This window comes from Echiichthys vipera, assembly GCF_963691815.1.
Source record: "Echiichthys vipera genome assembly, chromosome: 21".
Classification (NCBI taxonomy): domain Eukaryota; kingdom Metazoa; phylum Chordata; class Actinopteri; order Perciformes; family Trachinidae; genus Echiichthys; species Echiichthys vipera.
Genome location: NC_139846.1, coordinates 18,499,455 through 18,513,547, shown reverse-complemented (window position 1 = coordinate 18,513,547; position 14,093 = coordinate 18,499,455). Strand labels below are relative to the sequence as shown.

The 14,093-nt window shown below is 41.6% G+C and overlaps 1 protein-coding gene across 1 annotated transcript in view; it reads right to left on the bottom strand.

The window, feature by feature from the left end:
* mmp16a (matrix metallopeptidase 16a (membrane-inserted)) overlaps positions 1–14,093 on the bottom strand; it is a 74,800-nt gene that overhangs the window by 12,313 nt on the left and 48,394 nt on the right. Inside the window, exon 6 of the mRNA XM_083935687.1 lies at positions 9,895–10,112. Within this exon, the coding sequence (XP_083791813.1) occupies positions 9,895–10,112 (218 nt within the window). The remainder of the gene's footprint in view (positions 1–9,894; positions 10,113–14,093) is intronic.

Here is a 14,093-nt window from a genome sequence, read left to right as displayed (position 1 = left end):
AACTGCGTCTCCCGAACGGGCTGAGCGCTCGGGCCACAAAGCCTGACCTCATAGGCATAGAGGGACGCAGAGACAGAGAGACAACACATCATCACACCCTGACTCATTCACAGTGAAAGCTAAATAAACAGGCCATTTATCAAACACTCTCTCTCCGCTGCTCTATTTCTCTCTCTCTGTCTAATCCAATTGTTTCTCGGGGACTCTTCTCTCTCCCTGGACTCTTCCTCCTCTTTCTTTTCATTTCCCTATAGTCTCTCATCCTGATTTCCCCTCTCTACCTTTCCCTTTCTTGCTCTTTACCTACTGCCCCCCATAGATTTCAATTGTTCATTTTCTTCTGTACACTGCCCGGCCCAGTAATTGAAAACAGATCAAACCGTGAAATCCGACCCATTTGAATCCTTTTGACTTTATAAAAGAGAAAATGTTCTTTCTCCCACCCTGCCGTCCCACTCCTACTCTGAAAATAAAGCTCAGGCGAGCAGACTTCACATGTAGAACATTTCAGCCAGCACTTTGCAAGTGCAGGAATGTCTCGAATCAGCAAGTTCAGTCTTAGCAGAAATGTTATATCTCAAATTGTTCATGTTCTCTGCTTTGAGAGAGAGAGAGAGTTTGTCATGCATACCTTCCCATGATAATGTGTGCAGAGCAATCAGGTTGAATTACTATACACTCTCTATAGGAATATAAATTCTGGACTGCTCCACAGCATTCACAAACTACCTCACGATGAGGTTTTGTCAGTGGCGAGGAAAGTTCACAAAGCGGAACGCAAACTGGAGAAATAGCCCTGGGAGTTCTGTGAACTCAGTTAATATTGTACAACACATCACTTTGAAGTTTGTGGCCTGCTGAAGTGACTTTTAGCTCCAGAACAGATACATAGCGGTAACTGCTTTGCCCCTTAATTTATACAGGAACACTGTGTTAGAGCTTATATTTGACTATTGATATTTATTGCTGGAAAGTGAATCAAATCGCTGAAAGGAGACTCAAAATTACTTCAAAATGACAAACGACCACAAGAACTGCCAGCCAACAACAAAGTAAGACAAGTCTTTGTGTCTTGCAACTATGGAGGGGATGGGGGCCTTTTACATGTCTGTGAAGTTCATTGTCATGATAAAGCTATTAGCGATAGAAATTTGATGGCACTTTTTAATCGTATAGAATGACCTGTCAATCCTGGCTCTGTGCGTTGTTATGCTCCAGCAGCAGGTACACAGGAGCGCCGGGGATGATGCAGTGGCTGAATGTGGCTAGTGTTGCGATACTTGTCCTTGATAAATAAAAAAAACAAACAAACAATGAGGTTTAACCTAAAACCTCGTCATAGTCGACATCCAGGTCAACGCCTGGTGAGCATCTGCTGCTGCCATGTGTGTGTTTGTGTGAGTGAAGAGGTGAGAATATGACAGGCTGTGGTGTAGGGATGTCACTGGATGTTAGTGACCTCGATTAATGTGACACACTCGCTCGACAGAGAACAGAATGCAGGTGTAAATAATTCAGGGCGGTTGAGGATTAGGGTTGAAGTCTGAGAACACAATATCTATCAAAATCGCTCCTTTTATGAAGAAAATCACGCAGAAAAAGAATTGTTGCGCATGTGATGTTTTTTTCTCATTTAAAAGCTACTGCACAGACTGGAAGTAAAATTCTCCAAACGGCATTGACAAAACTGCAACTGTTGTAAATAATGAATTGTGACCTCGTAAAGCAGTCAAACGGTCGAAGCACTGGTTCATCTTTTCGACCTGCAGCTGTTTATTTACATTACATTCTTTTATGACAGCTTTACAGTTTATACATGTGGAAAAATGTACTAATCAAATAAATGCCAACAGAGCAGATGGAAATATGCAGGCAGTCGAATTTTAATGCTAGGCTAACTGTCTCCTTGTCCTTTATATATAGCGTATGAGGTATTGGGTTGATTAAAGTCCTGCTCCACTCAAAAATATGTTTTTCTAAAGTTTATGTCTGACAATGACTATACTGACTTGAATCTGAGTCAAGTTTTCCCTAGAGAGGGGTTTTCACATTCCTCCCCTGAAGGAGGAGATGTCTGTGCACTTCTTTGAATTCTGAAATTCCCGATATCAATTGCTGTCTAATATGTGAAACACAACAAGGGAACGACTTTGACGCATCACCAGCAAAGAAACCTGAAATCTCCCGCGCAGAACGGACTGTCAGTACAAAGAGAAAACAAACTGTCATCCTACAGTAGCTGTGTGCCACTGACAGTTCCACACTAACCAGCTAACAAACAACATATGCTAACTACACGTATCATCCTGATTGGTCTGCTAGTCAACGTTTTAAAAACAGATTCCTCATCTGAGTCTGGGTGTGATTAATGCCGGGCTCAATACGCCGAAACTATAACTTAGTTGCAGATCTCTAACATTAGCTCAACAGTGGGCGGGGCTGGCTCCGTGTCCGTCCATCCACTCACGGGGCTCCGTGAGTCGCACCAGTCATACTGGGATTTGAACTTTCTATATAGGAAATCCGCCTTATACCTTATAACATCTGAAAAAGACTCAATATCTACTTTGTTTAACTTGAAACTGTAATTATCTATATTTGACTTTTTCAACAAGTAATAAACAGTCAAAAGAAATCTAATTGGTTTCATGAAAGTCCTTCACATCTTCTGAGATCACCCAGACACCCTGCTGGTGTAGGACGCTCCATCCCCTCCCTCTCAGATACTGAGAAGAGTAGACAGCTCTCTGCCCACTTGGCCACTGTGTTCTCATTAATGGATGTCGGAAACAAAGCTTCTCTCCAATATCAGCGGCCAAGTAGCCAATCCCGAACCACAAGGCCCCCTCTGGCGTCCCAGAATCCCCTGTTCTAAATGTGTCCACATCAAGGAAGGAAGGTCTCTCCGTGACTGGCAAGAACCTTGTGATTGAATAGAGGACTAGGAAAGAGGAGGTGGTAGAGGGTGCTAGTTTCCCTTATTATAGACTGTCTCAGGATGAAAACTGGGTGTTTTTTTCCCGCTATTATACCTGACTGGAGGCAGCACAAGAAGTTCTGATTGCGTCTATGCAAGGGTCTGCAGCTAAACGTTAGAGCAGGCAAATGCATCATAATTAGGCACTGTTAAATGATAGCAGAGGTATACTCAATGAAATGCCTTTACAACCATTCCTAAATAGGCATTCTTTGAAGCTCTCACATAAAGGTTGTAGTCACCTGTGGGCCTTTAAATGCCTTTAAGTGGCTTTAAATATCTGCAAAGTATATGGAAGTCAATGGAAAAAAAACAACAACCTCTTTCTCCTTTCTTGTATCTTGTAATGTGAGGCCTTGTGTTGATTGTCAAAATGATCGACATGACATTAAGAAAATCATGTTCGAGGGCATGTCTGGCTTAAAACCAAAAACCTGGTTTGGATTTTTTTTACCACTACAAACCGACAAGATGGCATAGAGCCATAAACTCAAACCCAGTACTAAACGGCTGCTGGATGATGTCTGAGACTACACTCACCGGCCACTTTATTAGGTGCACCAACTGCTCGTTAACGCAAATTTCTAATCAGCCAATCACATGGCAGCAACTGGTCTGAGTATTTCAGAAACTGCTGATCTACTGGGATTTTCACGCACAACCATCTCTGGGGTTTACAGAGAATCGTCCAAAAAAGTGATAAAGATCCAGTGAGCGGCAGTTCTGTGGGCGCAAATGTCTTGTTGATGCCAGAGGTCAGAGGAGAATGGACACACTGGAGTTGATAGAAAGGCAACAGGATATCCACTGGTTACAACAGCGGAATGCAACACCACCTACTTTCTAGCAGATAGGGAACATGGTAAATGGACTTTTTAGTCTTCTGACTACTCAAGGCACTTTCACATTGTTTGTCACATTCACCCATTCACACTGATGGCAGTGGACATCTACATACCATCTAATCATTCACACCACATTTACACACCCATGCGCACGGGGTTCAGTGCCTTGCCCAAGGACACTTCGACATGCAGACCCGGGGAGCTGGGGATCGAACTCCTAGTGATCTCTTTGATCTCTCGAATGGAGTACGACCCACTCTATCACTGAGCCACAGTCCCTGCGACTGTGCAGCAGAAGTCCACACTGACACTTTCTTAAGCACCAGGTATGCATAATAAAGTGGCCGGTGAGTGTGTATGTCCATTCTTTACTACAGTCCGAGCTTGCTGTCTGACAGTATATGTGATGCAGTCATAGTCTTGTACAGTTTTAGTACAGCCGCAATAAAATGCCTCAGAAAAGCACCTTCCATGTACACATGAATATACATGAATGAGTGATTCTGTCTCCAATGGGATAGCGTACGGTGTAACAGTTCACAGAAAGTTAAACCTGCTGGCAGTCATAAAAGTGGTAGCTGTGTAATTTCACTGAGGCATTTATTGGCGACACTTGATCTACACAGATGACTGTGTGAACCTTAAACGACCCTCTGTCACCCCACTGGAGAGAAAAATGATCGACTGTAAAACTCCAACCTTAACAAGCGTGACTCCTAACCTGCCTTTGTAGATTAACGTGCCTCGAATAAATCAGGCACCTCATCTGCAGTAGTTCTGTTCAAGAAACGTAGATCCTTCAGCTGTGATTATCTTGTCATTCTTTTTCTTGATATAATCAAAGTACTCCAGAAGAGTATTACCATTTTTTCAGTCTTGCTCATTCAATTTCAATCCAGAACTTACAAGGTTTTTAATAAAAGTAATTAGCCTTTTACCTCCTAACTGCAGCATTATCACGGAAGTGTAAGGGACACTAAATCAATTTCACACAAGTTCAGTTTACATGTCTCAAGGATTATTAAAAGAAACAGTTGTATAATGTCTTCTGTGGCTCTTAAAGCAGCTCTCCCAAGTCTGAAATAATAACCCTGATGATGTCATCAGGGTCACATCGGCTTGTGATTCAAACATAATATTTTTTTAACAGAAAGCATGCTTTAGACATTGGAAGTGCGGAGTTAAAAAGAAGTGGGCCATAGGCCAGGAGGAGGAATACAGGGGCTTGGTGGACCCCCCTCATGTGGGGAAAACCACTTGCAGCTGAACATGGTCAAGACCAAAGAAGATTGTGGTGGATTTCCAGAAGTGACCTTGGGATTGTTTCGTCCAACAAATACCTGGGCATCCAACTGGAAAACAAACAGTAATGGATGGACATCTATCAAGAAAGGCCTTTACTTTCTTAGAAGCTCAGGCCCTTCAATGTCTTCACCAGGATGCTCTACGTGTTTTAATGCTGTGTTGTATCGGGCGCCATCGTCTTAGCTGTGGTGTGCTGGCCTCAGGGCATCAAGGCAAAGGATGCTAACGGACAGAATAAATTCATAAAAGAATGCTGGATATGCCTTTGCATCTGAGCTGGTCACACTGGAGGAGGTGGAAGAGGACACAATGCTGGCAAAACTGCTGGCGATCAAGGACAACGCCTCCCACGCCCTACGCAACAGGACAGCCAAGATAAGGAGCACCTTTAGCAACCGACTTATTCAGCCCTGCTGTGCAAAGGAGCGATGCAGGAGATCATTCCTGGCTGGTGCTATCAGACTTTATAACTTTGCTCATCTAGAACATATCAGAACACTTGAATAATTTGGAAAAGCACACTGTAATATTGCTCATACTGACAGATTTAACTCATATTTGAGTCGTGTTTGTATTTTATTATATCTGGCTGCGATCTTGGAAACAAAGTCAATTCACTCTCTATCTTTCAGAGGAAGGGAGGTCTAATTAAAGATTCTATTGGGTTGCATTAAGGGAAGTTGAGGATCCCACATGTTCAAAGCTTAACTCATACTAAGGACCAAAAGTCAGGATATCTCTTGTCTCTGCTGCACATGTTTCTTCTTCTTTTTTATAATTTATAAATCTCTTTCTTGCTGCACCACTTTCTGATTCTGAAATATTTTCTAAAACAATAACCTCCGTCTCTGTAGGGCAAAGTGGGACACCTGGTTTTACTATTTTGGGCTGTCAATTTCTTTTTACAGGCCTCTGGATGCAGGTACCTGTACTAGTGCACATTATTAATGTGACTACTCTATTAAGTAAAAAAGACTCTGAAAGTCTAGCACAGAAAACTTTTGTTAAAAGCTTCCTGGCATCCTATATATGGTGAAAGAAGATTGGAAAAAAAATGTTCTATTTCCATGGAAATGTGTGGAGGCAATCTTCAGATCTGTGGACTTCAATATACTTTCAAAGGCAGAAAACAAGCAAGCAGGAATAATCACACACAGTTTTCAGAGATGTGGCATGAATGAGGTGTTCCTCTGTAAACATCCAGCTGATCGTGACCTTTTGGAGAACAACGCTAAAATGTTGACAGTGCGGGTCTAAAGTTTGAAAACCAGAGTAAACAAAAGCACATGATAACTCACTCTCCTGTCAAAGAGTGAGAGAAACCACAGTGCTCTCAGTATATTCACGAGATAAACTCTCGTTAAGTCTTCTCTCTAAAGCCGCCTACTTTACATCGCTGGACCACCTGTGGACTTCAGGGGCTGTGAGACTGCAGAGATCTCTGTTATAATGACTTGGCATCGACTTGACTCCGCTCTTCCAAAACAATCAAGTGGGGATGGTGAGTATAACCAAGCTGTTCAGGCCAAATGGACCTACAGCATGAAGTAACTAAGCGGACAATCAATCGTATAATCGGAAAAAAGGAAGAAGAAACCATCCCTGTAAACGGCCGTAACAAGAGACGTGAATTCAAATAAAAACCAAGTAAAAGATGTAAATCATTCCTATTCTGTGAGCCACCATTTTAACTATTCTTTAGTCTCATATGTAGACCTTGGCATTCTCTAAGGGGATTTTTATAAGCCCTGGAGTAACACATACATCTCCAATTAGTATTCCAGATCAACTGTTTTACAGTTGGGCAGCTTCCTCTACCCGGAGGAAAGAAGGCATTAACATGATACCTAGAAAATTGGCAAAATACTCACTGAGAAACTCAAGAAATATTAGGACCACCTGCTCCCCATGTGAAACACTCTTACAGAGCGGATCCAAGTGTGTGATGTCTTATTGATTTCACTTTACTAAACACATTTGATTCACTGGCTGTGACGTGGATTATGCTAAAAGGCGAGCAAATCATTTAGGAGTCATAATGTTACTGGTGGTCCTAATGATGTGAGTGGATTTACAACTGTGCTTACATGTGTTCTACAACAAATCATCCCTCTCTGCCAGTCGTTCCCCTCCACTCTCCACCTTTGGAAAAATGTGAGCTGGTAGTATTTCTAAAAGGCCAAAAGAGAGAAACATTCATCAAAGCCTCCCAAATGATGGAGCCAAAATCAGTGTTTTTTATTTCACACATCATTTTAAAATCTGGAATCGCAGACGCGTCAGTTTATACCATTTGCATGTTGGTTGATTTATAAGATCCCTCTGAATGCAACGCTCACCCATTTTTGCAAAAACTGCAGTTCCATAACGTCACGGTTTTATAACCCTTAGAACTGTAGAAGCTTCGATATCTGTGGTGTCCTGAATCCTGCACTGTTTCATTGTGAAACAGAATTTTGCAAGTCACGTAACAAGTGTGTGCGCGCCATTGTGTTTTGTGTGAGAGAGAACTGTAAAAATGTCAGAGAGACCTGACATTACAATTTTATGTCCGCCCCAAAAAAACACCTTAAAAGTGACTGCAAAGAGTCCGACAAATCGAATTTGTTCCCACATCTTCAAGATAATTATCCACACTAAATGTAACATTACTTAGCTGGAACGAAACAGTTTAAATTTAGCTGGAGTAGTTCACAACGCATTGCGGTTTACTTTTGGAATTTAGCGGGTATATGCAGTAGCAACCTGGATGTAACTCCAGTACTGTGAGTATGTGCAGAACCCTCTATTTTCATTATAAAGTAGGCTGGCATGTTTTATGTGCAGGACCAAATGCCTGTGTCTCTTTTTCCTTTCATAGTGTTGAATAATAAATTGCCTGATTAATAAATGTGAAAACCTTGAAACCGTGATAATTCCTCTGACAATAATCGTGATATCAACGTCTTGAATCAACAACATTCACTCCTCTATACAGTGCACATACCTTACATTGTACTGCACTGCTGAAGATGCCAACTGTCTTTCCTCCCCTTTGCTTATGAGTTAACTATGTGCATTTCATTCACAGTATTAATTGGAAAGCTTGCTGTAATAAGCGGAGAGTTTAAACAAAAAGGGGGGAGCCATGCTGTTCATGCTGAACTGCAATTTACATGGGTGGCCCCTGTGGATCTGCCTCCGAAGTGTGCTTAGAAAGTCATTTGACACACAAGTGGGAGTTTTTACTATGAACTGAGCTACAGTTGTATGAAAATTCATACACAAGGTTTCTACAAACATTTATTTTGTTTTTCTTGAATTGCATTGATGAATTGATGATTTAAGGTACGGGAAGGCTCACATTATTCTTTATAATCTAGTGCCAAGACAATTCGCACCAATGCACACACATTCAATTTCAAAACTGCAGATAAACTACAGGTGTTTTAGTTTTATGAAAAAGATTTGCTGATTGCTGGACATCCTTTTTTGTCTCCGCGGCACCTCTGAGTTTTACAGAAACCCCATGATCCTCATCACTCCGTCAGACCGGCTGCTGCCATGGAAGTAATGCAAGGTGACAGGCGCTACAGCACACACCATGTGAAAGAAACAGGTCTGTATTTAGACTTTTGTTGCAAGCAGATATATATATATATATATATAACAGAGTTATAATTTTGGTTAAATGCCTCCACAGGTAGCAGCTCTGGTTCCAACCTTGATTTATTTACTTATATAGTTTAAAGAACACACTCAGAGAGGACAGAAAGGGTTTTCCCCCTGGCTTCACAAGCCTCTTATTTAACCATTGAATACTATCTATTTATATCCACAGGAAAATAGTCACACTCACATAAAGCACCAGAAGCACTCTTTCTCCTTTCTGCGGAGAACACAGGACATCTTTGTGTTGCCTCAAGGTTTTTCTCTGTTCCTTACCGCATGTTGCCAAGGTCTTGTGCTCACAAGCTTAGACCAAGGATAAAGATGCATTAAGGGACATGTGTACCTTTTTCTCTTGCAAAGCCATGAAAACCAGGCTGGAGTTTGTCGGGGAAAAAGGGAAGCTGTTCCTGCACTGTGCAATGCAGGGTGTTTTTTCTTTGGAAAATACCCATTTTGTCCATATTCCTACTCAACTGACCCAAAGGAATATGGAGAGAGCTCCTTCTTAACATACTAGCTTCTTTAATTATGCACTGAAGTACACAGGCACTAGTTTTAAGACAATTGAGGAGAGTCCACTATATTTATACAAGCTATAACTGTCAAACTGTTCCCCCCGAAGAATGCCAAATAACTTTTCTACTAACGTGTAGAAAACTTAAAGCACCATCAGATCCAAGTGGCCCGTTTCCCCATTACGCACACTGTGCACATACTGAACATGAAGCAGATTAGCAGAAAAGCCCCCACCCTCTGTATATTTAGGTAATCCTCGAAGCTCTCTAGCAAGCTCTCTCCCTCTCCACAGGGTGTTTTCAAACCTGCAGGCCATTTCCCTCGTTCTGAATCAAGGGATGAGTTGTACTTTTGTTGAATTTATCAGATGATTACGTTATAGCCAGAAATCTCATGCAGGGCAGGGCTCTCTGTAGGCATACATTATTGGTTTGGAAATATGAAATGAAACTACCCTTACAAAAAGACCTAACAAGTTTGTTTGGCTTGTAAACACTGAATAATGTGCTTTGGCACCTCTAAGAGATCCACGTTTGGGGTAAAACAAACAAATGTAAACATGCCCCGGGTTTGTTTTCATATAACACACTCTTTACTTACCTTGAATACGAACATTTCTCTTCTCAGTATGGCAAGGGTGTTGAAGCTTCCATCGCAGATGTTCGGTTTAGCGTTGGGGTGGGACGGCCTGTCTCCTGGGGGCAGCCTCGGAGGTCGCGTCTGCCTGTCTGGCTTACGGGGATCTGATGGCGGATGGGAGCGGGGAGGGGGCACCGTTGGCAAAGGCTTGGTGGGCTGGGGAAGCTTATCAGGAGGCCCTGGAGGAAGTCAAGGAAAGATCTCTCACTTGTTGTGATATATACAACTGCAACACGTACAATTAGCAACCAGAAATTTTAAACTCTCCTTCAGCAACTGGAAAGATATCTCCACAAGGAATAGTTTAACACTTTGCTTACATGCAGAGAGTCAGATAAAACGGTTTATACCACTTTCATGTCTTTATGTCAAATATGAAGCTACAGCAAGCAGCCAATTAGTTTAGTTTAGCACAGATGCTGGAGATGGAGGGTAGCAGCTAGCCTGGCTAGGTCTAAAATCAACAATTCCAACCTACTAGCATCTCTTAAGATCACTGTTTAACACATGGTTTTGCTCGGCAAGCAGTGATGAACTTTCGCCTTCCAGAGGGACGACCAAACTAAATCCAGGATGTCACTGCTCCTGGCTAATAAGTAGTCATCATGGCCATTAAACAAACGTGATTTAACAGTAGAGGTGGTTGGAGGATTTTGCTACCTTATAGTAGGACTGAGCCAGGATAGTTGTTTCCCTGTTTCAAGTCTATGCTAAGCTAAGCTAAGCAGCTGCTGCTTCTAGCTTTATATTTACTGTCAGACAAGAGAGTGGCATCGATCGTTTCTTTTCAAATGACGCAAGAGTATATCAAGCAATGTAGAAAACTTTCAAGACTGATTTCAAAAATATTAATTTCAGTCTCTCCTAATTACATTAGGACTGAGTAGGGTTGGCAATGAACAGGAAAACTACGTACAAGAGTTATTCGATTTTTAAGTTTGTAAAGAGACATGCAAATTTCGTGTGAACCACTTTTATTATTCCAGTGTCATTTACAGAGCTAAATGTTTAAGCCAAGTTACATTTTTCACCTGTAACCCAAACTACAATGGCTGAGGAAGAGGTAAGATGTGAAGAGGAAATTTAGCAACCAAGAGTTGAGCACAAAAGGAAAAGAACACGAGAGATAAAGGAGAAGATGGAAAAACAAGATGAGGTTATACAAAAAAATCCGTGGGTAGAGTCTAACCCTGCCAAGTTTAAGGATTCAGCTCACTGAAGCATAATATGATACATTAAGATGAATATAACAGGCATAAAAAGCATACGGAATAAAAAGGTATACACTGTAGAGATCAAAAAAATAAAATTGCCCTCCCCACTGGGGGCCCAGACATGCCTTGGCGTTATTTCACATTCATGATTTACATGAGAGAAAGAGGGCGAGAGACAGAGGAAAAACAGAGCGAGGAGAGAGGTAGAGCAAGGCCAAGCAAGTGGGTTGTGTGTATGAATAATTGAGCACATGACAACGCATGAATAACATGCAGTGTTACTGTGAAGACCAGGATATGAGTTGCCATGTGTTGATTGGGGGCCAACAGATGCAGAAATAGATGACTGCAATATGAAAGATGCATATGTGACAAGCAACCCCGCCGACCCCCCCATCCCTCACTCCTAAAATGTATCAATGCGTAATGGTGGCATGTATAAATGATGACCTAGAAAACTACTGTAAACACTCTGGATTTATGAATGATTACCTGGCTCCACAAATCATTTCAAAGTCAGTGAATGAAAACAGGATTAAAAAGAACTGAATGAGCAACCAATTGTTTAAGTGAAGGAGTCGATCTATAGTGAGCAAAGAAACACAGAAGTAAAGAAAGACAAACCATGGCAATAGTTGACACACTAACTGATCATAGGATTAAGAGGGGACGCTACTCTGTAAGACATTGGCCAGTCCGCACAACTGATCAGCGGCTCTACACAGGAGTCCATTCACTGACTGAATTAAATCCTCTGAAATACAGCCCAGATTAGTGGCACCAAAGCACTCTGCTGTTATGTAAGCATTGGTAGAACTCGCTGTCAGATAGACAAACGTGAATGCACACATACCCAACAAGTCAAGTCTTCGTCACTAAACCACAGCTTTCTCCCCAATGGTGTGGAGATCTTTAGGTGAACCAGTGGTTACCCATGTGCCATCAAGGTCCAGCAGCCCATTCCAATGATTAGACCAAAGAGCAGGAATCTCATCAGTGAGCTCAGCTGGTGAAGTGATGGCGACGGGGAAATGTTGTATACTACTAAAGGAACAAAGATGGAAATCAAGTCTAGACTGAACACAAAGCAGTCTGAAGAGCCTTTGCGAGTGTCCTTAAAGGGGGTTCACATAAGCTGATGAGTTGAGATTCAATACACCAGACGCTGAGATGTCCTACTTTTTATTCCCTAGAGTGAGCCAAGTATGATTTCTACCTATACGCATAACTAAAATAATAAACCATGACAGTAAGTATGCAGTACTGTAGGTATTAAACAACTTTTTTGGTTTGTACCTCGGTTTTGGGGTCACGGTTTGGTATGTTTTCAGTACAGCAAGGGGAAAAATATCAGAAAAACAATGTTTTTGTGATTTATTTTGAAAAATATACACATTCAGACCACAAATATCAGTGATGCTGCATTGTAAGACTCTGACCTGTGCTCTCAAGAAGAAAATGAATAAAACTAGATCGCATCTGGAATCACAACAGCTACGGAGCCAAATCAGGCCAGGGGTGCAAAGTGATGGGCCAATAGCCTCTTCCCTAGTCTAGTTTAGTCCATAAAGACATTTGATTTGAATTTTCAATCAAGCAAGAGGTGTAATTTCAGCTTTTAACGTAATTATTCACTTCAGGTTCTAACAAAGTCAGCCAAAACTATTTTCAAATCGTGCTCCTCTATTTTTAGGTTTGTTTTCAGAAAAAAATGTGTTTGTCCACGTTGGAGAGAGGACAGATCTGTTGGAGCTGACAATGTCCCCGGGCGTGGAGGACACCCGCTCTCCGGGGACAGAGGTAGCTGGTACAGCAAGGTAGAGTTTTGCTAACATTGCAAAATAAGGATCTGAATGTGCAGTGTGAGGCTGCCTGAACGCTGTGGGGAGAAGGACTCACCTTTCAGTTAGTTTTCGTCTCATTCCGCCAATCGACACATTCAGGTGATGCCGTCTTAAATGACTTAGCATTAGTTGGTTTCCACACAGACACGCCTGGCCTCAGTTGAACAATGCTGGCATACACACATCGCTCCATCCACTAATCTGTGTCCATTTTCGCTGTAACTAACAGGCAAAACTCAAGCTCTAGAATTTATGTTCTGTGCATGCTAGTAGACCTAGCTAAGGACTATTTTCATAGCTATTACTTGGGTCACAAGATGAATCGATCAGAGGAAGTTACATATCAAAATAAAGGTCCTGTAGTGAGAGGATTAGGACGAATACAGCCTGCTACACCCTATGGATTTAGGACACACCACTAAGTGTGTTTGACATATACTCAAATACATTTGATTTATGTTTGGCACTATTCGATTCTTAACTCCTAAATTATGCATTCTAAGAGCCAAATGATTGATTTCTATTAGTTACACCATCTTTATATATTCAGGTGCTGAGATGAAGTTCAGTGTAATTATGACTCTGATAAATGCAGTGTTTTGGCACAGGCAACTTTATCATGCACAGAAATATGAGCGCCTTTTTTACTCTGCTGCTTGTGTAAACAGGAAGTAGGCCATTTTCTTCAACAACAAAAAAATACAGACTGTAATTCCACATCTATGTGTTTATTTATTATGATCTCACTTTATTTTTTCTAATTTCTTGCAGGCTGCTTAAAGTTTTCATCAGTTTTTAAGCCAATACACATCCAGTGAAGTTAAGGCGTTTAATAATTCATGAGAAGTTGTTATGTTTTTTTTTTTTTAAAAGGCAATCTGAGGAAAAAATGCCACCATTGCAGGCATTTCTTCTTCTATGATGGCCTTAACACTGAGGTTAGAAACAGAAAGAGTACAGCCAGATGTCCAGACGTGTAAAAGTGAATCGATCCTCCCCATCAAGCTCATCCTACTGCTGTCAGAGTTTTTCCTTCCCACAATTCACTGTGTGATCCGGCCAGGCTCCCACTGACTGCAAATCAAAGTCCTGAATTCGACAT